Source organism: Podarcis tiliguerta (assembly GCF_965153285.1).
Source record: "Podarcis tiliguerta genome assembly, chromosome: 2".
Classification (NCBI taxonomy): domain Eukaryota; kingdom Metazoa; phylum Chordata; class Lepidosauria; order Squamata; family Lacertidae; genus Podarcis; species Podarcis tiliguerta.
Genome location: NC_139535.1, coordinates 88,473,828 through 88,497,638, shown reverse-complemented (window position 1 = coordinate 88,497,638; position 23,811 = coordinate 88,473,828). Strand labels below are relative to the sequence as shown.

General features: G+C 43.1%; 1 protein-coding gene across 8 annotated transcripts in view; it reads left to right on the top strand.

Annotated features, from left to right (window-relative positions):
* The window catches only part of LLGL2 (LLGL scribble cell polarity complex component 2), a 66,537-nt gene that overhangs the window by 6,000 nt on the left and 36,726 nt on the right, over nt 1–23,811 (top strand). For all 8 annotated transcript variants that reach the window (XM_083429866.1, XM_083429864.1, XM_083429862.1 and 5 more), the window contains exons 2-4: nt 8,326–8,429; nt 20,607–20,704; nt 22,636–22,717. In XM_083429866.1, the coding sequence (XP_083285992.1) occupies nt 8,355–8,429; nt 20,607–20,704; nt 22,636–22,717 (255 nt within the window). In that variant the 5' untranslated portion in view covers nt 8,326–8,354. The remainder of the gene's footprint in view (nt 1–8,325; nt 8,430–20,606; nt 20,705–22,635; nt 22,718–23,811) is intronic.

Sequence of the window (23,811 nt, the reverse complement as noted above, 5' to 3'; positions counted from 1 at the left end):
TTGGCTTCATTTCCTTCATTTTAGTACTGTCATGGTAAAAAACCCCCCCCAGCAAATACACCTGAATCTTATAGACCAATCTTATAGACCAACCATGTGGACCAAAATGAAAAGAGCATCTTTGCAATCTGATGGGTTACTATTCTTCCTATACCTTTCCTGTTGTTTAGATTTTTGGAGACAGCATTTATCGAAAGTTACTTTAAGAGAAAAAGAGAGAGAGAGAAAGAAAGAAAGAAGCATGCCATGATGTATGTCTGTTTGTCTCTTTTTTTCATACACACTGAACCACTGCTGTTGACTGTCTTTATAACTTGTCACGTGGCTGACAATAGCCAGTAAGAAGAGGGCCAGGGCTGTTCAATCATAGGATTATTTTCCAAATTAAACCTTTAGAAGTAATGTACTTAAATTGTTGAAGTTGGCTGAGCTTAATCATCATCCCTAATGTTCTACGTCCCTTTAATCAAAACAGCCTTGAAAACACTCACATCTTTATATCCTTCTAAGAGGCCTCAGAGGAAAAAAACACCACTTGAACATACTTGTTCTGTGATGGGGTACTCCTCTTTCATCCATTTGAGTCAGCAGTGTGAAATTATACATTTCTCGAAACCTATTGGCCACTTCAGCTGTGTCAAGTAAGTATTTGGCAGCGTTGCAGTACTTTGGATGCTTATGCCACTGCCACAAAAGATTTTCACGGATAAAATTATGCATCCTTTGAAGAAAGTGGGTAGAGGGGGAGTTTTCACACCCGCCCGCTCCATCTCTCTTAGCACTAGAACCCAGGGTCATCTATTTATGCTAAATATTGGAAGATTCAGGTAACAGCATATTAAATGATGGTGGCCACTCCCACATTATATAATGGTGGCCACCAACTGTGATGGCTTCAAAAAGAGCCAACAGATGAATTCATGGAAGACCAGGTTACCAATGGCTATTTGTCATGATGGCTGTGTTGGTGCCTTTTACATCAGAAGCACTACTTCTCTGAGTGCCAGTTGCTGGGGATCATGGAATCGTAGAATTGTTGAGTTGGAAGGGGCCCTGAGGATCATCCAGTCCAACCCCTGGCAATGCAGGAATATGTATATGTCCCATATGGGGATCGAACCTATGACCGTGGTGTTACCAGCACCATGCTCTAACCAGCTGAGTTATCCATGAGCCAGGATAGTGCTCTTACACTCATATCCTGCTTGTGAGGTTCCCAGGGGCATCTGGTTGACTGCTACTAGAACAGAAGGATGCACCAGTCAATCTTTTGGTCTTATGTATCAGCACCCTTTATATGTTCTGCATTTGCTTGGAGCAGGGCTGTGAAAAGCATAACCAAAGTTGCAATATACAAACCGCTAATTGGCACTGCACAACTGGTTAAAATGTCAACCTAGGGCAAACTCCTGAAGGTCAATTGTGTTAGCATGGTGCATTAAAAAATTACCTTGGACTTGCCAAAGCTTATGCACAGTAACTGTGTTATCTTCAAGGTGCTACAGCACTCTTGATGTTTCAGCCCAGTATTTTAAAGGTCTTCTGCGAATCTGCCAGGTAGTGCATTTGCAAATTGTCTGAGACCCCCTTCTGTGTTTCCTCACCTTAGGAGATGAGGCAGATGGTAAAAGGTGAGAGGGCCTTCTTGGTAAAGGTGGTCTGGGTCCAGAATGTGCTCTGCAGGTGAGGCTGATGTCTTTCCCAGCAGCATTGGCCCATGAGGCGCTAGAGTGAATGTGCCTCCTCAGCTTCCACAATGAGAGCAGAGGCAGTTTTACACTGCACCCCGCCAGCTGGGGCCAATGCAACTTGTTTCAACATCATAGTGGATCACAAAACCACGATGTTTGGCTGGTGATACATCAGTGTTGAAAACCCAACATCGTCCAGCCCTAATGCTGAGGATGGTTGTGACCAGTGAAGAAATTTGTCTTAAAGGCTGTTCTATAAGCTTTATCGTTCAAACTGTGTGTGCCCTGAATTGTGCTCTGTGGAATTGAGAAAGCAAATAAATTGGTTGGGATCCAGTATGTTGGGGTTTCTCCACCACTGAAGACTTTTCCAAAATGTATATGTTGTTTTCTATGCGTTGGTTTCATCCTCAGTCCATCACAGCCCTAGTCCATCCACAGCTGATGAAGAAATATAAGTTGATTTTGTAGATATTGTGTGTATTGTATCATCAATGTTTGTAAAAATTGTTTTAAGTCAAAAGGAAGTCAAAAAGGGCGCAGTCTTCTGCATGAACTTTCAGTTTTGTAGTTGGGTGTATTGGAGGGTAAATCATTTCCCAAGACTGGAACAAGAAATCTAGTCGTTCGTTCATTTTAGGATTATGTTGAAAGCATCGCATTTCTCTCCTGTCTGTTTGTGACAATGGAGGTTAAGTGTAATTTGACCACATAAACCACATTTATGAGCATCTTACTTTATTTACTACTTCCTTCCCTCTTTTCCTCTCTCTGTTGTTTTCCTCCTTGCAAAAGTTTCCATGGCAGACAACTGGGCACTCTTTCCTTCACACCTGTTTTTGCTAATTGTCTTTACCAAGCGCTCCTTGCCCTGTCAAACTAATGCACCAGATAGTTGCAGTTTTTGCTCCTGTTGGTATCTCAATACTCAGAGGTTAAGAAGCCACAAAATGGGTTGAAGTCTGTGAAATAATTTGCTCAAGGCCTGAGGGTTACTTTCCTGAAGTGGAAAGTACGTACAACTCCCAGCTTGGAGGAAGTGGAAAGTGAAAAGAACTCATGAAAATTATACCATACATTTCTGCCAAGTGGCATCCAGGTGGTTGGTTTTTCAAGCAGCATTGGGCTATTGTTGAGGGACATATTGAATAGTCATGCCTGATACTGCATTCTGTAGCAATTGGTTGCTGCCAGACTTATCAGGGTCAGTATGTGCAAGGCAGTATCAGAAACAAAGTTGATGTCATGCTTAGTCTCTATGCTAGGAAGTGCTCCCTCTTCCATGAGGCATTTCATTTTCTTTTGCTGGAAGAGCTGCCATTTTGAAAGCAGCCTTGGAAATTATCAAATGGATTGCTTATGGGCGGCACCCCAGTGTCTGAATATTTGGATTGTTGGTTGGTTATACATGGGAAAGGTTATGATGAAATAGTTACTTGCCCAAGATGAGATCTTCATGGCTGAGGTAGGATCTAACTTGACATATTAACCATTAGAGCTTGCTAGATAGGTGATCGTTTTCACTCCCATCTGCTGAATGGTCCTGCTTTGATGCCTACCCGCGAGCATATCTGTCACATGCTTCTACAAAAGAAGTCTTCTAAATTAGGGATGGGAAACCTGTGGACCGGCAGATATTGGTGGACTCAACTTCCAGCAGCTCCATGGCCAGTGGTGAAAGTTGTCATCCAACAAGATCTGGAAAGCCTTAAGTTCTTCCTCCCTATCCTAAATTCTTCTGTCACAGTAAAATGTGTGAATGTACTGTTCTTTCCATAGATAAGTATGGAGTATTGGGTGTTAATAATTTAGGAGAAGAAAGCTTACTCAGTCTCTATTCACTAAACTGGTACACATCGGCTGCATACCCTAACGCCAATGCTTGTATATGGAGACGTTGAAGAATTTGTTACAAGAAGGGGGAATAGATCCAGTTGTATTCAGTTTTACTATTTTGTTCTTTTTTTGTACAGTCTGGAGCAGCCTTTCTCAACCTTGGGTCCCCAGATGTTTTTGGACTACAACTCCCATCATCCCTGACTACTGGTCCTGCTAGCAAGGAGTGAAGGGAGTTATAGTTCAACAACGTCGGGGGAGCCAAGGTTCAGAAAGTCTGGTCTAGAAGGTAAGAAGTGCAGCTGAATTAGCTGGAATTGGTAGTTTTCTACATGGGAAGCTGCCTGTGTATCAAATCAGACCGTTGGTCTATCTAACTCAGTATCGTCTACTGATTTGCAGCAGCTCTCCACGGTTTCAGGCACAAATCTTTCCCAACCATACCTGGAGATGCCAGGAATTAAACTTTGGTCCCCTTTGCGTTCTACTGAGCTGCATCCCTTCTGCTACAGATCATGCTAGTTGGGTGTAAAATATGTTCACCTTGCAACTTCTGTCCCTTAATTTGGCTATCTATCCTTCACTCTTGTGTGGTGGCAAAACTCATAAGGGAATAGTTTGATTTATGACATGCGGGGGGGGGGGGCAACCTCATTACTGGTTGGAATGCAGAGAGAATGAGCCCACTTGTTTATATAAGCATAAAGTAATAGAAACATCCCCAGCTGCTAAGACCTTTGCTGTAGTCCAAGAATTTCATATTGGAGTGTGTGTGATGAGTGGCCTCCCCAGGGTAGCGACCTTTATCGTGCCCCTCAGTAGAAAACAGCAGTAAATTGTTTGCTTGCTGCTTCTAAGTTATACTATAAGTAATTTGGTTACGTTTGCAAATATATGGGACTCATTTCTAAAACTGAACATTTCATGCTTGGTAGAATACTGTGCTGATTTATGAGAATTCTTGTATTTTCACATTGCCCTGTTTGGCTAAATTACCTGGTACCAAAGCAGCATACTGAGAGGCAACTTAACTTTTTCTTGCTTTAAGCCTTTATGGTCTACCTTTCCACTCAAAATTCAAAAGGGTCTTGCAGTCTAAAGTTGAACAACTGTTAGATGCATCTGCAGGGGTAAAGCTGAAATTCTTACCTGTGGTCTGCCACTGACTACTGTTCCAGTTGATTTGCTCCTTGGCAGACCACCTTAATTTCTTACGTTATTGCTTTTATGTGTGTGGGGTGGTGTTTGTGCTTTTGTCCTGTATTTTTGTATTGTGAACAGTCCTGAGATCTTCAGGTGAAGGGTGATATAAATTCAATAAATAATAAAGTAATAATAATGAGGGTCCTTGTGGGACGTGGGTGGCGCTGTGGGTTAGACCACAGAGCCTAGGACTTAACGATCAGAAGGTCGGCGGTTCGAATCCCCGCGACGGGGTGAGCTCCCGTTGCTCGGTCCCTGCTCCTGCCAACCTAGCAGTTCGAAAGCACGTCAAAGTGCAAATAGATAAATAGGTACTGCTATAGCAGGAAGGTAAATGGAGTTTCCGTGCTTCTCTGGTTCGCCAGAAGCGGCTTAGTCCTTCTGGCCACATGACCTGGAAGCTGTACACCGGCTCCCTCGGCCAATAAAGCGAGATGAGCACCGCAACCCCAGAGTCCCAGGCCTTACCCTTCTTAAACTGCTTTCTTCCAAGGCTTAATGTTTTTCACACCTTGTTTTGTGAGTGAAGGTAGTTGAACTCTTGGCTTTGCATTTCCTGCTCCAAATGCTATTGTTAGCTCAGTTGCTTTGGGTTATTCCTGTATTTACCATCTTTTATTAGCTTTTGCAGAGGCATTGAGCAGCTGTATCTGCAGAGGTGCAAAATACCTTAAGGCTGTTGCAACTTCCATGGCAGTTGCTGGTTTAAGCGTTTGTGCTTTTTTGTAGAAACAGATTAACAATTAACCTGTCTCCACACCAGATCTTGATGCATCAACCAAGGACCGCTGAACATTTTTCTCAGCACTGTAAACACCGGGAAGACTCCCATGTGCAACCGCTGTAGAAAGCATCCATGTAATGTGTACAACTGCATGTACGATTGTGTGTTCCCCAGAATTTGGCAGAGTGGCTCCTTTAATGAAAGCCTTGCTTTCCATTTGCTTTATTTTTAATAAAGGCTTCAATCCTCCATGCAGCAACAGATTATTTCACTGGAACCTAAGTGCCTGTTTTGAATTAGAATTTCAGCTAAAACCTCTAGGCTTTCATAGTGTCAGGGATTAATACAACCCCTTTGAAGAGATCAAAAGAGAGAATTGGTGTCTCTTGAGCAGAGCATAGTCTCTTACTGGTGGTGCCTTATGTGCCACAGCCCCTGGCCTCACCTACACCTTTCTCTAATCACCCAAAATATTATGTGAAAATGCAGATATTCTAGCCAGATACCACTAGACAAAAGTAAGTCTCTGAGCACAGGTTGCATACTCAACATTACAAATATTCTAGGTAGTTGTGTTGGTCCACTAGGGAGAAAAAAATAAGAACTTACAATAGGCTATTGATTTTATTAGTATTTTGATTAAGACCTTCACAATTTGACAAGATAGTGAGCAAGCTTTCAAGTTCTCCAGAACTCTTCTGGGCACGATGTTGGAAGTCCCAAAGTATGCAGTTCTCAAGAACGTTATTCTTTATATATTTAACTAAACGGGCGGGGTAGATCAGGCATGTCCAAAGTCCATTTCGGGGGCCTAATGCGGCCCACTGGTCAGTTTAATCCGGCCCCTGTGGCAGTTTATTTCCTGGGTTAAACTTCCCCAAAAAACCTCCACAACTTCAATCCTAAAAAACGTTCCACAACTTCATAAAACAGCTGAACATCTTCAATCTTAAAAAGGTCAGCAACTTTGGTCGGCCCTCACAGCCCTTCACTTCATCAGATCAGGCCCTCTTTGAAAGAAGTTTGGACACCACTGGTGTAGATAAAGCTGGGTGATGTTTTCTGTCCCTCAGGGAAGGGGAATCTTTTTCATCCTGAGGGGTCTCACTCTCTCCTGGGCAACCAGTGGTGGGTGGGGCCAGAGGCAAAAGTAGGTGGAGCAATGCAGGTGGATGCTACTTTAATATACAGTGGTACCTCGGGTTAAGTACTTTATTCATTCCGGAGGTCCGTTCTTAACCTGAAACTGTTCTTAACCAGAAGCACCAATGGGGCCTTCTTCTGCCGCGCCGACAGAGCACAATTTCTGTTCTCATCCTGAAGCAAAGTTCTTAACCCGAGGTACTATTTCTGGGTTAGCGGAGTCTGTAACCTGAAGCGTATGTAACCTGAAGTGTATGTAACCCGAGGTACCACTGTAGTAGGCTACATTCCACCCATGCAGGTGCAAGAGGCTTCTGCATGCACACACATCTCTCTAACCCTGGTTCATATTCCAGTCTGTTACCGGAAAAATCCGAGGGCTCCCTTGGACAAAAAGTAAAGACACCAACCAGAGTAAATTGGAGCAAATCAGCAGCCTGTAGGCTTGGCCTTTATTGAACTGTTGCAGCAGGGTATTCCCCTCGCTCGCAGGAGAGAGGAAAGACACAGAAAATGGTGTGCAAGACCTTATAAAAACTTTTGAAATTCACATCCTCTAGGTCAAGCCCACCCCCAGAAACATCATGCATACATTACAGAAAGGAGGGGTTGTGGGAGGAGTTGTGATGGTAACCTGAGTGTCCTGTCACCTGGCTGGTTCCCTTCCCCCCCTCCGCATGAGTCATTTTCTGAAGACAAAAGGTAGTCGCAGTTTCCTGCCCCCTGAGGGAAATCTGATCATGCTGAATCCACTCCCATATGCAAGTTCTTTGTGATTTTGATTGTCTTCTGTCTGGGATCATCAGGGTTGGCATAGCAACTGGGCAGGGCTCCTGTGGATGTGCTGGGATGGTGAAGGGATTATGGTGCCCTGTATCAAACCTTCCCCATTTTGTAGTCTTTCCTTCATGGAGTAAAATAAAAGTGGAACAGTGCAAATCCGATGTATGGTTGATTTTCTATGAATTTATAACAGAAGTGTAGCGTATGTAGTGTGTGAGTGTGTGTGAAGTTTGTACAAACTGAATGATGGGGGGGTGTCTGCTACAAGTCACATACAACCACTTAAGGAGGTCATGAAGCAGACTCAGTAAGGGCTGTGGTTTGGCTGTGGCCAAGAGAGAGTCCCAAGCACTAGATTTCGGTTCCTCACTCCTTTCCTACCCTTTTTCACTTGCTGCTTACTGGTTGAGTGTGGATCCTAATCCTGGTTTATATACCCTGGTTGACCACTGTGACAACAGGGTGCTGGACTAGATGGCTTGATCTGGCAGATTGTTCTTATGCTTAGCAATTTCTATGTACCAGGATGGTGCAGGTTTGGAATAAATAACGCTGAACAACATAATGTTGTAGTCTTGGGCATGCGACACTGCTGTTTCTTTTGACACAGAAAAAACTTAATTCTCTTGAGTCTCATGAGAATAGTTGAACTCCCTCTTCCTCTCTCCCCCTCGTTCATTTAATATGAGACTGGTGTGAAAACAGATCCCAGTCAGGGTTGCCAACCAATCTGGGAAGCTGGGAGAGTCTCTAGAATTGATCTTTTAAAGTGCTTATCTGCTGTGTTATCTCTCAACTGTTGCCCGACTTCTGGTGCGCTCTCTTTTCCACTTCTAGTCAAGAGAAAATCAACCTGAAATATGCAAGTTATTTCAGTTTTCCTCGTGTGGAATGTTCTAGGTAGGTTGCACGTGATCCTTATCAAATCTTCTTGTTCTTCCTTAGGTTTAGGGGCCAAGCGGTCAAAGAGGAAAATGAGAAGATTTTTGAGACCTGGACATGACCCAATAAGAGAGAGGCTCAAGCGTGACCTTTTCCAGTTTAACAAGGTAAGTTTTGGCCCTGAATGCAGCCTAAGTGGAAACTAGTATGAACGCTTTTAAAGAGCAGCCTGCCTAGGCAGGCTTGAAGGTGTGGGATCACTTGGCGTTGTGTGGGACAATCCTTCCTCGGCCTTCAGGTTAGCACAGAGCATACGACTAAACAAATATTTGGTAAACTGGTGCGGGGCTTGCCAACAATGTCCTTTTTATGTATGTATGTGCCTTAAGCTAACAAATTATTTCCTGAGTTCCAGATGGACGTTCAGATCCTGTGGCTTTTATTTATTTATTTATTTATTAAGGCAGAGAGGGCCTTTATCTCTTGTTTAGCAGTATTTTCTCCTTTGAGGAGTTAAATGGGAGCTATTTTGGTTTGGTTATAGCACTGCCATTAAATAAACACGTATGGGACTGTGTACAATTCTCGGGCTTACATGCACTTCCGTATGCTTGGATGTGGTTGGGAGGAGTGTTAGAATATGCTTCTTTTAAAAGCTTAAAATCAGTCTCTGTGTGCTGCCGATCGCTGAGGTAAAAACTGTGAAAAAGTGCTGCGTGTTGTGTTCTTCCTTTGGCAGCAGGTGTGCTACGAGCCAGCGCTTTAATTGCTAAACCACGGTAACAGTAAACGGATCTCTGTTAGGATGTACAGAAGCTTGACCTTCAGCTAACATTTTGCTGCTTCTAATCTTCCATCGCAAAGCGGTGTAACTATCGGCTCAGATGTAGTAAAAAAATTATAGAATTTGTGTGGTGCGTACCGTATCCTGCAAACTCTTTTACGGGTGGTTTATTGGGGGGGGGGGGTGTTTTGCAAGTGCGCAAGTAGTAATTTCCACACCTTGGCATTCATGAAAAGGAGTGTCATGTGGATAAAAGGATGGTGTTGGGGGGAAAAAACAGGAGGAAGGGTATGTAGGGCTTGATTGCCATGTTTAGCAGTGGGAACCGTAGCTGGACATGATTGCTGCTTGTATTTTGTAAATGCTGGGGGCAGCTAAGATGACTTGATTGCTCAGTTGGATGCCACACCAAAGCACTCCTAGCTTTTAAGAGGTTGAAGCTTTGCTTTTTTTCCATTTTGGGAATGGTAACTTGAGACACTTCTGTGTTGGAGTGTGTGTGTTTTTTCATGCGTTGAAACTATAATCTAAATAACACCCATGAATAGCCCACCTTGGAAATCCTGGACAGTAACCAGAATCAGCACATTGAAAGGTTCATTGTTGACATCTGAAACCCATTTGCCATTATCCTAGGAGTGCTGTTCACACTTTGATCTGCTAAAGTGTGAACTAGGTGTGTAGGAAGTGTGTCCTGTTTAGGCCCTTTTTTCATATTGCTCTACTGCGTGGGTAGGCAAACTAAGGCCTGGGGGCTGGATCCAACCCAATTGCCTTCTAAATCCAGCCCGCGGACAGTCCGGGAATCACTGTGTTTTGACATGAGTATTTAAAACGCTTTTATTTAAAATGCATCTCTGGGTTATTTGTGGGGCCTGCCTGGTGTTTTTACATGAGTAGAATGTGTGCTTTTATTAAAGATGCATCTCTGGGTTATTTGTGGGGCATAGGAATTCGTTCATCACCCCCCCCCCCAAATATAGTCTGGCCCCCCACAAGGTCTGAGGGACAGTGGACCGGCACCCTGCTGAAAAAGTTTGCTGACCCCTGCTCTACTGCTTAAACTGAAATCCACAAACATTACATTTTCATCAGTTGTCCTGTTAATCTATTCTCAATTTCTCTGGTGTATGTTGCGTATATTCGCCAAAGCAATAAGATCTGGTGGCAGGAAAAACAGACAGCTTGCTTTAAAAAAAAAAAAAAAAAAAGCCAGATGCTTGCAATTAATGTACAACTTGAACATATCCCCTTTAAAAATCTGCATGAAATGGGAAGAGGGAACAATTTATAACGTTGGTGTCATTCGCCTGTGATAGACTTCCCAGTGTTTTTCAAGGTAAGATTAAATACTTTGCAGTGCTGGAGTGCCTTGCATAGTTAACCATTTACTCAGTCCCATATCTCCAGAGCAGGTACTAACTTACCTGTTCTTAATTAACTATTTGTGTTCCATATGGGAAAGTGTTTTTCTGGGTGGTGTGCTGCCTAGATGGACTGTTTGCTTGTGAAGGACCCTTGTAGGTAGTGTAAAACTGTCAGATTAATTGACATTTTAATGCGAAAAGTTCCAGAACCCGGTAATTTAAAGCATATTAAATCTAATATTCAAATTTTCAGCGTCTTAGTGAAGGTGGTAGAAAAGCCCATTAACTACAATCTTAGGGATATGTTCAGCTCACTGTGTGGAGTAATTCAGTAATGACTAAGCAGAATGCCACTTTCTCAGTGAGTTTATCAAACCTTCTTCATGATGAGAAACCGCTCTTTCCATTTTTAATTGGTAAGATTTCAGTGCGCGCACATGCACATTGCTTAGAAACCTTTTTCTTGTCTCATCCCCCCCTCTTTTTTTTACTACTACTAATAATAATAATAATAAATTTTATTTATACCCCGCCCTCCCCAGCCAAAGCCGGGCTCAGGGCGGCTAACAACAATAAAAACAATCCGACATTCTAAAAACTTTCACCATAAAATCAATCAGGTTACTATAGGTTACATTCAGCTAACTTTTACCTAGAGTTAACACATTGAAGCCATTGTACAAATGGGAGGTTGAGGTGTAATTAGGGATGTTTACTTTGGGGTGCATAGTTCATGTGTGGAGCTTTTAAGACAGGAAATGGCGCCTTTCATAATTAAACCAACCATTTCTAAGGCTTGTGCCTCTTCCTGCACCAGTGTAAGTCTGTCCTACTCTAATGATAGAAGCCTTCTATCCTAAACTGCTGGAATGCTCTGTCTACCCCTCCTTTGCTGTGAAATCTCATCCACCCACGTAGCACAGCCAAATTCATGGCATTTCTAAGTCAAATCCATGCCCTTGATGACTCATTAGTAGTGACACAATGCTGGCAACTTTTGTGTGAGCATGCATGTACATTGTCTAAGCAGTTCTGTCCTTGCTCAGTTCTAGAATTATTATTTTCCAGGTTGGCTGGGAAGCCGGTATAAAATCTTGGCTGGTATGGAAACACTGGGTTTCCACTGCTGTACTGCACCTGCCAAGGCTGAACTTGTAGATGTGGCTGTCAGTGCAGTGTGTGGTTATAGCCACAAGCTGTTCTTAATTGTTTCTGGGATTTCCCACCCTCCTTCTGGGACTTTTGTTCATGCAGTACATCAAAAGCAGTTTCTCTGTCTGTGTATATTGAATAGCATGACAAAGGGAAGTGATAACTTACTGAGTGCAATTTTGGCTTCTTAAAAATAAGAAAAGAAGTTGTCAGACTCTATGGCGTATTTGTCTACAGAACAGAATGGAAAACAGAACTTCCTGATTGTAGATTCTGCTTTTCAGCTGTAGCCCTCAAAGTGGCTCCTGCGGAGGGAGACAAATCAGCTGTAATAGAAGCAGGTGTTTGGTGCTGCTGTCTTTGCCTCCTTCCCTCTCCTCTGCATCCCTTGTGACTGGGTAGTCTGTTGGTTCACCCTGTGTCAGGGCAAGAGGACATATTATTGGTAACCCTTGGCTTCTGAACGGAGAGACAAAAGCTAGTTGGAATTTTCCCTTGCACAGCACTTAACTGTTGGGCGGTTCAACAGTTCAACCAATCCAACATTGCAGGGGTCAGGCAACCTGGCTTGGCTTATCCCGAGAATAAATTCCCCAGTATTTCAACAGTTCCTTCTTGCAAGGTGTCTGCTCTCTGGGTACAATTTCAAGTGCCACCCATGCTGGATTAGGCACTCCGCCCTGGTTTTGAAATAGTGTAATAATAGAATTGTGGAGGGAAGGAAAGAGGTGGTGCATAGCACAAAGTTTGCAGGGGGTGGGGGTGGACTGGGGAGGAGAAATCCTGAGCAAGTGTAAGGAAAACAGTACTGTGGTACCTCGGGTTAAGTACTTAATGCGTTCTGGAGGTCCATTCTTAACCTGAAACTGTTCTTAACCTGAAGCACCGCTTTAGCTAATGGGGCCTCCCGCTGCCGCCAGAGCACGATTTCTGTTCTCATCCTGAAGCAAAGTTCTTAACCCGAGGTACTATTTCTGGGTTAGCGGAGTCTGTTACCTGAAGCGTATGTAACCTGAAGCGTATGTAACCCGAGGTACCACTGTATACTTTAGTAAAGACATTACTTTTCAGATCTGAAACCATTAGTAAGGGGCAATGCTCCGTATATCATTATTTCACAGAGTGGCTCTTCTAGTGGTGTCTTCTCTATTATTTCAACACCCCCCGTTTTTAAAAATATTTTTAACCCTCCTCCTGCTGGACAGTAGATAAAGGCTGTACAATAAGGACTGGGGTTTATGATGGCAGCGAGAGAGCTATGACACCCACATCCAAGAACCTCTGGGATGGATGTGCAGGTGCTCCAAGAGACTGAGCTGTGAATTGGAAAGTCCCCGGTTCAAATCTTGCCTCTGCTAGGAACTCACAGAGTGGCTTTAGGCAAGCTGCTCTCTTGGCTTCAGTCCCTGCATCTGCAATACAGGGGATAATAATACAGACGTTTATATTGTTTTTTATTAAGTTTTAAAACTGGATCGTGCCCGTGAAGCACTTCGAACACTTAAGACTTCATATTGTTTTAAGTATCACATGGGAACAAGCTCTCTTGGTGGCTTTCAGCAGATGCACAGTGTAACATTGAGCCTCCAAGCCTTTCGAATTGCATCAGATCCAAGGGTTAGGATTGGTAGATTCTCTGACTGCGGTTCCCATGTATTACTACTGCAGCAGGGAAGGAATGCTTTGAAACTGAACCTCCCCCCTCCCGCCCCAAATGGCATGACCTCTTGCCCTTCCAGCTGCAATGGTAGTCCCGTTGAGGCCATTTCCCACTTCGAACCAAAATCTAGCCCCTCCAACATTCTCTGCCTCCCCCCCTTTTTTTCTACTCTAAAGACAAGTCTTAAAACCTGCTGACTTTCAGGTCGTCTTTAAAAATAAAAGAGACATATTAAACACCCTGTTAATGCAGCTCCTAAAAGCCAGCATTTTATTTTCATACACTTGCAGTGCTGGCAATCTGGAGTGCTGTCCAACCTTCGTTTAAAACAGGCACCCCGAAACTCGGCCCTCCAGTTGTTTTGGGGCTACAACTCCGCATAGCAAGAAGCCTGTCAGAAGCAGCCTGCAAGTATTGTGCTCCAGGCTGGAGTCTTGGCTGATGGGCTGAGCTGCTTAGTCATAGGTTTCTGCTGCTAGGTAGGGCAGCATCACACTGCCAGAGAGGCAGGCTGGAATCCTTCATAGTTTCTCTTTGCAGCTTTATTAAGGTTGAGGTATTTTGACGTTCCTGCAGATAAAAGCAAAGCAGATGTGAGCACTTGAAAAGAAGCCATATATGATGTGTGGTTTTACCTAGAGTAGTCCCATTGAACCTAACGAGCATGACTGAGTTAGATGCATTCATTTCAGTAGGTCTGCTCTGTGTAAAACCTAGTTGAATACCACCCATTGGCTTTTGAGTTGAGGTTGAATTTTATAGGTCTACAAATATTTGCCAGAGTAAATGCCAGCATGTGCCAATTTTAAAAACAAGGCTCTGAGCCCACCTTACTTCTCTGAACATACTGGCATTTAATGGCTTCTTATTTTGAGTTGCTTGCTAGGCGCTTTTGTGTTTAGTTTCTTCCCTTTAAATTGTGTCCCTGTTACAGGTGGGCAGACAAATTTGTTAAAGCAGTTTTATATTGATCTGTTTTCTGTTGAGCTGGATAGCTGTATTGGTAGAGCGCAAGTCTCTTAATCTCAGGGTTGTTGGGTGATTCTCAATAAATAAACTGCTATCTTAGAAAGGACTTGCCAAAACTGTTTGCTTTCAATGCCAGTCCTGAATATCCTTTGGTGGGAAGACTCTATCCAGTGTGCTGCCTGAAGAGCAGTTCTGCTTGCAGCTTTTACAGTCAAACCTCAGTTCCCGAATGCCTCCGTTATCATACGTTTCGGCTCCCCGGACACTGAAAACCCGGAAGTAAATGCTCCGGTTTTTGAACAACTTTTGGAAGCAGAACGTGCTATGCGGCTTCTGCTTGAGTGCAAGAAGCTCTTGCAACCAATCGGAAGCCGTGTCTTGGTTGCTGAACATTTTGAAAGTCAAAGGGTCTTCCGGAATGGATTGCCTTTGACATCAGAGGTTTGATTGTATTTGGCTCTGTTGTCCTGTTTACAATGGCATGTTTGCTGGGAGCAGTATTCCTCTGCCATTCAGACCACTGCAAGGAACATTGTGGCAAGTGAGTGCCTTGCAGGAATCTGCTGTCAGCCGGATGGGGAAGTTTAGGATGAAACTCTTCAAGGAAAATAAAGGCGGGGTACCTCCCTCTTAGTTTGTCTCATGTAAAGCTCTGTGGGGCAGGCATGTCTCGACTGGCGGTGTTAAGTTCGCTGATTGGCAAAGCTCAGCTACCAGACAGGCTGGTTCCCCTGTGTTTTACCTAACTGGAAGCATTCCACTTAATTCAGGGGTTCCTTGCTTTCTTCTGTGTCTCCTAACCTTCCCCGTTAATTGATGTAAACACAGGCTGTGTCTCATTGACTAAGCAGTTGTGAAAAACTGATTCACCACTGGCTAGACTTCTGCTCATCCCTCTCCCCTTCTGAAGGAGAATTCTGCAAAGCAGCTGTTCCCCTCACAGTTGTTAAAAAAACCTCAACAACAATGGCAGAAGTGAGTGAAACAGCTGCCAATGTAAATCCTTTCAGTTTTGTGCTTGAATTGGCCTGCTGGTTTACCACTGCTTCTAATTTCAGGCAGAACTCCCAACCAAAAAGTGTATTTCTGTGTTTTTATATTTTGCACCTGATCTGAAAAGGAAACAAAAGCGCTCTTAAAAGTGAAGGTTGCTGCTGATCACCTTCTGAGTTTCTCTCTCTCTCTCTCTCTGCTAAGGCACTATTACAAGAAGTCCATTGTTCTCTCTTCTTCCCTTCCCCCATCCCCATTCAAGGTACACCTGCTCCTCTGGTCTCTTGGTGCATGTGATGTAAAATAGAGCCAGGCATGCAGTTTCTGTCTCTCTCTCCCTTTAAAATCTGAAATGAATGCATGTAAGTGCAAGCTAAAATGTGCAAATAAATCTTTGTAATCAGCCTCATTCATTAGAATCTGTAATCACACCTGCAATGCTAGAAAGCTGTGGTCAATGTTCATGGAACTAAGAAATAAGTAGTATTAGATGGAATGTAGTACATTAACACAAATATTATTTGTGTAGCTGAAGCCATTACAGAAGATAGGTGGAATGTAAAAAATTGTGAGTCTAGTTCTGGTTATTCAAGGACGCTAAATCAGCTACTGCCACACTCTCCTTTGCACTGTAAAAAAGTGTGTGTGGGGGGGTGTTAGATAGTGCCTCAAATGGGGTGTGAATGATGCAGAACTGGGAGGAGAGGGGAAATTGGAGGACAGGGGACACCTTGTGAAAGCAGAAGAGCCTTCCATTTATGTGACATGCTCTTTGGATCCAAGCCATTTTTCCTATTTTATGCCCTTCCCCAAAGCTGGAGGCAACGGGACAGTTAAGCACTGTCTCTATGAATCCATGTTCCTTAAAGGACATGGATAGAAATAGTTTTTTTAATTAAAAAAACCTGGATTTTAAATGGTTGTTTTAAACTATGTTTACTATTACCACCACCACCACATAGAAAGCACCTAGTATTTTCTAAGCACTGTAGAGAGATTAAAAGATAAGGCGCTCCCTGCCCGCAGGCTCAGTCTAGTGGATATGACACAAAAGGAAACAAGGAGCTGGGAGGGAAGAGGAAAGCTAGCGAACTGAGGCGCCAGTTATTGAAGCTACATAGTTGCAGCAGCAGCATCTGATGTGGTCAGGTGGGCCTTCCTGCCTTTAAGTACAGAGATGTAATACCTGTAGCCCTCTGCCCCCCATCTGATGACAGAAGATAATCGACCCTCTGCTGCCTGCAACTGGCATTTGGAGCCAAGTGTTCTTTTCTGGTGGTTGGGTAGGGGCGAACCAAGTTTTCTGTAGCTTCTGCTGCTACGGCCAAATTATGAGCCAATCCTGTTGTGTTTTCTTTCTAAAAATCTGATTTAAAGTGTCATCGATATTGAACCTTTTAAACTGAAGCCATTAGATTGTTTTCTCCTGTTAAAAACAAAAATGGAGGGGGAAACAATGTATTTTCCCGTCTATAAGATGCTCCCTATTTTGGGGGACTCAGATTTAAGAAAACGGGGGGGGGGGGGGGGGAGATGTATCAGTGTATAAGACACCCTCTAATTTTTGACATTTTTTTAAATGGGGGAAAAAACTAGCCTTATAGACAGAAAAATACGGTAATCTGATGCAGTCAAGTATTGCAAATATGGCCTATTCTCATTTTAAGTTTTTCTGCTGGGCCCATGTCTTGACGTATCATTATTAATATTATTTATTTCTATCCTGCTTTTTATTCAAATAAATACCAAAGTGGCTCACAAAAAAAGATGAAAATAAAATAATGGAACATCAAAAATACAGCATAAATTGTATAGAATACTTTACAAATCATCAGTAAAACAATCACAAATCACAAACATGGCGTGGGGGCCATGATGGCTTTTGTCTCCCTGGCAGTATCCCAACAACAACTACCATCTATGTAACACTATTAACAAAACAACTAAGAAATAAGCTAAACATCACCGTTACACCAAAAATAATATTATAGGATTCACAAAGGTACTACAGCATTCATATCTATGAAACAATATTAACAACATTAACAAAATAGCAACAAAACAAACAAAGCCCTGTTGAATTTGTACACATACGTGCCTCACCACCATGACTCATAAACTTTCATTCTATTCAATGCATCAGAATACACTGGCACATAATGTTCCTGGCAGCAATTCCCTTCTGAAGGATTCTTGCGATGGAGGTAGTCAGCACAAAGAGACTCTCCCCTCACATCCTTTCTGCCACTATGGCACTTCCATTTTCATAACAGAAAAATGGAATACCAGAATAAGACGAGGCTGCAATTTGGAGGTTAGGTGATACTCTGACATGTGTTCAACTATGATTAAAAATATCATTAGTTAACATTATCTACATGATCAGTGTGGGAATGATAAAATACTTGAAATATCACACTAGACCCTTGAAACCCTTTTCCAGTTTTCTTAGGGAAAACACCTTAAAATTATTACATTACCATCACAGGCACTAGCTTCTCTAGAGCCTTGGAGATAACAATCGTGTATTTCACTAAGATCGTTTTGCTGAGTCTACCTTTTCATGCCTTAAAATTACCTAAACTCTGCAGTTTGTAAATTCCTCAGATTATTAATATTTATGACTCTACCAACCCTGTACTGTATTGACATTTACTTCCATAGCATAACACTTCTGGGAAGTTCTGGGCTCTTGTGCTGCAATCCTAAAAGTCCTGTTGAAGTCTGGCTTTCCATTGGGTAGACATGTACTATATAGGATTGCTCTGTAAGTCTTTAAATCTTGCTAAATGCATAAATACAAATAATCCCTTACAGTCACAACCGCCCGTTTTTCAGTAAGCATAAATAATTCTGTAGTGTGATAGACATGTGATTAAAGACACAGACTTTAATTTGTTACTCTAATAAAATCTTTAATAAATATGTGAACTACAAAATAAGCAACTTTGAAAGATTAAGAAGTTAGGAGAGCACTTCAGTATCCCAGGACTCTCTGAAGACTTTTCAGATCCACACTGTATTATTCTCTTCCTCCAACAATAAAATCCTTGAATGACAGACTACAGTGTGAAATTCCTGAAGTATAATTGTTATCAGTTAGTTTGAGCCCTGAATGAATACAATCAGGATAAGGATTTTCACTCCCACTTAGTCAAATTAACGTAACAAAGCTACGAAGATCTATTGTCACAAATAGCTGCAATTCTGTATGGTTACTGTGCTTGTTATGTTCAGAGATGAGCTTTGCACGGAGACACTGCAAACTCTACTCATGATCTTTTGACCTCACTATTTATGTTTTTATGCCTCTCTAAGCCAACAGAGGATAACACTTCATGCAACTAACAAAGTGCATGTCCAAAACCTTAAGGCACCGTGAATCTCTAAAGGGTCACAAGACTCTTGCAGATCTGCTTGCTAGCCCTTATGCTGTGGAATTATCTCACATCTGAGTCACTGCCTTCCTCTTTCCAGCTGAACTTCAACACCCCCCCCCCCTTTAAAGGGAAGCCGGGTTTTTTGGGGAACGGATTGGCAGTTGTGCTTGCTTGCTTCTTGTCTATAAACTAGCATGTGCATATATGAACAGAGTCAAAATATTACACATGTTTTTTTCTGTACTGCTAAAGCTGTCTTTTAATTGTCATGGATGACAATATTCTTGCACCTTTAAAATTTGTTCAGGGCTTTCTTGTGTGTGAATCTAAAGCGAGGCCGCGCAGATCAGGAAACCAGAACAGGGGCCTGAAGCACATTGCTGCCCTTGAACTGTGACAAAAGTGCAACAAAGACATGTTAGAGCGGGGGACGATGAGGCATTCCTCCAGTCCACAATCCCAAGCCCTTCTTAAGGTAGCACCCTTGGCTCCAGTACTAGGAATGGCCTATTGAATAAGGCAATGAGGTGAAAATGGACTCTTCCCAACTGGCATAGTTGTGCTCTGGCTTGGCTTAGACTGCTCAGATGGTATATGGGAAACTGAAATGGGACCAGTGTCCCTCTTAGGCTCTGGAGATGGAGAACTTGCTGTCCCTCCAGATAATGTTGTTGAACTCCAGCTCCCATCAGCCCCAGCAGTCATGGCCAGTTGTCAAGGATGATGGGAGTTGAAGTCCAGCAGCGTTTGGAGGACTCCAGGTCCCCCACCTCTGCCTTTGATACTCAAGGCCTCCGCCTTCGCTAGCAACTCCCATCAGCATGGAATGATGGATGTGCAGGTTCCCCATCCCTGCACACAGGCATGATCTGTTGAACCTCTGCCTTGTAGTTTCCTGCAGTGATCCCGACTGAAAACCTCTGGGTCAGTTTCTCTTCATGTCCACAGTGCTTGCTCAGCTACTCTTGTCCTGTACTAGGCTGATGTTTTTGCTGAGGAAATGTTGACTTTATTCCGGCACTCAAATAGCTGCTGTCCCTCAGGCGTGGTCTTACTGTTTGGCTGCCTTGTGGCCTTTGGGCTCCTTTTGAAACGAAGGGAAGAAACACTTCCATGTGTTTTATTGGTGGCTTCTCAGAAATGCCATGCGGGGTGAAGTCATAGTTCTGTGGTGAAGCATGTCTTTGGAGGCCACAGTCTGGGGTTCCATTCTTTGCTGTCTCTGGTTAGAGGGCTTCTGGCAGCAGGGAAGACAGGTCTTTTGAAGCACCAAGCTGCAAAGAAGAATGTGGCAATGGTCAGAAGGCCAGCTGCTTCTGTTTATGTTACAAGGGCCGCTTCCCCAAAAGGAGACCCTCACAGTGCTTCTGAAATAAAACATAATGTTTGTTCCTACGCAGCTGGATCTTTGTGTGCTGGTTTTGTTGTCCTGAGACACTGCAATTACGGGTTGCTGTTGTCAAGGAAGGCTTAACTAGGCTATGTGGGTTATTGATCTGACTCTGTGTAAGATGGCAACAGCAGAGCTTCCAGCGAATAGGTGTCAGCTTTTGTGGCTAGCTGTGTTTACAGAGCAGAGGAAGTGCCATGTAAGGTGGCTGCGGCTTTGTTTTCTCAAATAATGCAGACTCTCTTCTGCCTGAGAAGATGGATTCACATAAACAAAGCGAAAATGAGAGTTCAGGAAATAGCTCTAAGTTACTTGGAAACCAATCTCTCTCCCGCTCGTGCTGAAGCCATGGTGGTTGGATTGCACAGTAAACCTTTGAAAGTCTGTTCTGTTCAGTACCTTTTAAAAACTGGTTTAAAATGGGTTCCCTAAATCTTGTTCTAGAAGTAAAAATTGTTGACGTAAACCCCCTCTGATTCTGCCAAACTTAATCCAAAATGGTACCTTATCTTGACTATATTGTCTGACTTCAGGATTGAGGTATATTAATGATGGAAGGAAAACAGTGATTGCTCTGGTGCAAGTATTATTTGGCTTCAGCTGCTTTTTTGTCTGCAGTAATTGTCTTTTGTGCTTCAATTCCCAACAGACTGTTGAACATGGCTTCCCGCACCAGCCCAGCGCACTGGGCTATAGCTCTTTCCTCCATCTCATGGCTATCGGGACCCGATCAGGAGCCATCAAACTGTATCCTTTTCATTCATTTCTGAGCTGCATAATGGCTTTTCAGCAGCAGCAGTAGGTATGTCAAAATGTGTAGAGATAGTATTTATGTGGTGCTTCCTTCAAAGGGCTTTGCATTTGTAGAATCAGTAATCCTAACAATCGCATTATCCCCATATTGCTTTCTTTTCTCAGATTACCTAGTAGGTTGTCGTTAATGTAAGTTTTGAACCTAGATAATCAGTTCAATTGCACCTCTGATAATGAGGGCCTCTGGTGATCAGCTCTTGTGAAATGTACTAAAAGCGTTGTGGAAGCTAGTCTTGAGCTAATCTGGTCTAGTGGAAAGTGGTGCCTGTAGATAAATAGCTTTATCACCCACATTCCAAGTCTGTTTTAAATATCCTGACGCAGAGGAAGAGTTCATTTTTAGCACAGTGCAATATTTGTGGTTTGAATTTTGAGTCATAAATAAATCTTTGGCTTTCCTGTCTTCGTAGTCCTAAAATACTGGGCTAAGCAACAAAGTGCTTTGAAGGTGCTTTCCTTTTATCCAGCCTCAGTGCAGAATATACATGAACACAAATCTGTTTCTAGTGGCACCGAGCCAGCTAGGGTAGGGGAAGTGAACTGTTCCTCTTTCACTGAGGGACAATTCCAATTGAGTACTTTCCAATGACACTGCCATTTTCCAGCAACACGTCTCTCTGGAAGACTCTTGCAAGCAAGCATTGGGCCATCTGTCTCCTGATGATGGATTTAAATGGAATTGCAGCACCCGGAAGACAAGAATAGATGGGCTCCTGTCACTCCATCTTGCCCAACTTCCAAAAGTGCCACATAAGCAGGCTCTCCCAACTTTTGAATTTAAAATCAAGTAGATGTCTGTCTGCATTACAGTAATCTGCTAACGAATTTCAAAATGGGTTCCCGGACAACTCTTGTCTCCTTATCTGTTACTAGCAAATGTTTCAGCAAGCCTTTGCTGCATGGTACACTTGCCTCTTAGTCTATGCCAGGCTTCCTCAACCTCGGCCCTCCAGATGTTTTGAGACTACAATTCCCATCATCCCTGACCACTGGTCCTGCTAGCTAGGGATCATGGGAGTTGTAGGCCAAAAACATCTGGAGGGCCGAGGTTGAGGGAGCCTGGTCTATGCCAACAGTAAATGGTTGTCCTCGCTTGTTTTGCTTATTATTTATTTATTAAATTTCTATTCTGCCCTTCATCCAAGGATCATAAGGTGGTTTGCAATATAAAAAACGTAACGTAATAACAAATGAAACAATCGCCCTCAAGGTTTAAAAGGCCATAGATCATTTAATTAGCCAAAGGCCTAGGAGAAGAGGAATGGGTTTTTTTTGGTCTTGCTCCTAAAGCAAAGGCACCAGATGAGCCTCCCTGGGGAGAGCATTCCACAAATGGGGAGCCACCCCAGAATAGGCCTGTTCTCATGTTGCCACCCTCCAGACCTCTTGTGGAGGGGACACATGAAGAAGGGCCTCAGATGATGATTGCAGGGTCCAGGTCAGTTCATATCTGGTGAGGCAGTCCTGAGCCATTTAAGGCACCTTGAATCGGGCCTGGAAAATAGTTGGCAGCCAGTGCAGTTGGACCAGTGCAGTTACTGTAATATGCTCAAACCATTTTGCCCAAGCATCCTGACCACTGAATTTTGCACCAGCTGAATTCTCCAAACTCTATGCGGAGGCAGTCCCAGATATAATGCATTGCAATAATCTAACCTAGACATTACTAGAGCATAGGCAACAGAAGGTCGGTGTCTGCTTCTTCTAAGTAGTGATAATGGAAATTACCAGGGGTGACGAGCCTAATACTAGTGCTTTATGGGGAGACATCACAGTTATTCTAGGATAGAACTAATTTGCCACAAAGCGAAGGCAGCAAAAATCAATGTACACATAAATACTATTGACCTCAATCAGTCATTCAGCTATGGCGCTCCAGGGGTTGAGTTCATGGGCTTGCACGAAGAGACCAACACTGTCATGCAAATACATTTCATTCCTGGCCAGGTGAGTAGAATTCCATCTAAATTCTGTGCTTCATACATCAGATATGTTTTCAACTTTCTAGGGTCTGCTCTAGGGTTTCAAGGACTGAGATGGACTTCACCCACTAGCCCCCTGTATTGTGAAAACATGATAGATGCCATGATGTTTTTGGCAAAGTGATCCAAAACCACTGAACGTTTTAATTATTGTTCCCACTTTTGAGCACCTTGGCAAACTCTTGAGTGTGTAGATGTAATTGCAAAAGGAGGAGAGATGCCCACCTCCGCCAATAGCCTGCAGTTCCTTACCCAATTCCTCAATATCCAAGGGCAAAAGCTGGTTATGCCTCCTGTTTCAGCACTGATAAGAACCTAACATAAGAAGAGCCTGCTGAATTAGACCAGTGGCATCGCGAGCTGTGTGCAGGTGGTGTGTCGCTTGTTGGATCAACGTCTTAGCAGTGCTTATGACTTTGCCACCCGTGACCCTTATTTGGGCGCTGTATTGAATTACTAAAGGAAGCCTTTAAATAAACTTGCCATAGTGAAAGTTCTAATCCTGAGTCTGATGAGGGGAGCCTGGACAAACGAACTTTGAGAAGTCGTTTGTCATTTTAGTCACCCTTCAGGCTGCCATCTCCGTTCTGCAGCAGTCCTAGAATACAAGGGAAAAGAAAAACGATGTTTGATCATTGTTGGAGCCAGAAAACTGCTGTGCACAATTCAACAAGCATCCTTTGATAAATTCAGTTATTGTAGCATAAGCTTTTGTTGGCCAGAGTGTAGGTTCATGCAGCAATAAATGTGTTCTTTAAAGTACTATAGGACTCGGTTGTTTTCCCTACAATATACTTTAATAGACTCTGCCTCTACTATGTGGCACTGCTTGTAGATTGAAGATCGTTTTTGTGTTCATTTTAAAAACTGGATATACTTGAAGGAGCAAACATCTTGAGGGAGGAGAGCCCATCAACTAGCCCTGCACTTAGCAGTCTCAAACCTGATTTTGGTTCTAGACCACTGGGAGTAGTCTGAATATATTTCAAGAATGCTGCTGTGTCACTCTTGCTCATAAACATAAGCCCCAAATCCAGCTGCGGGCAGACAGCTTTTAAT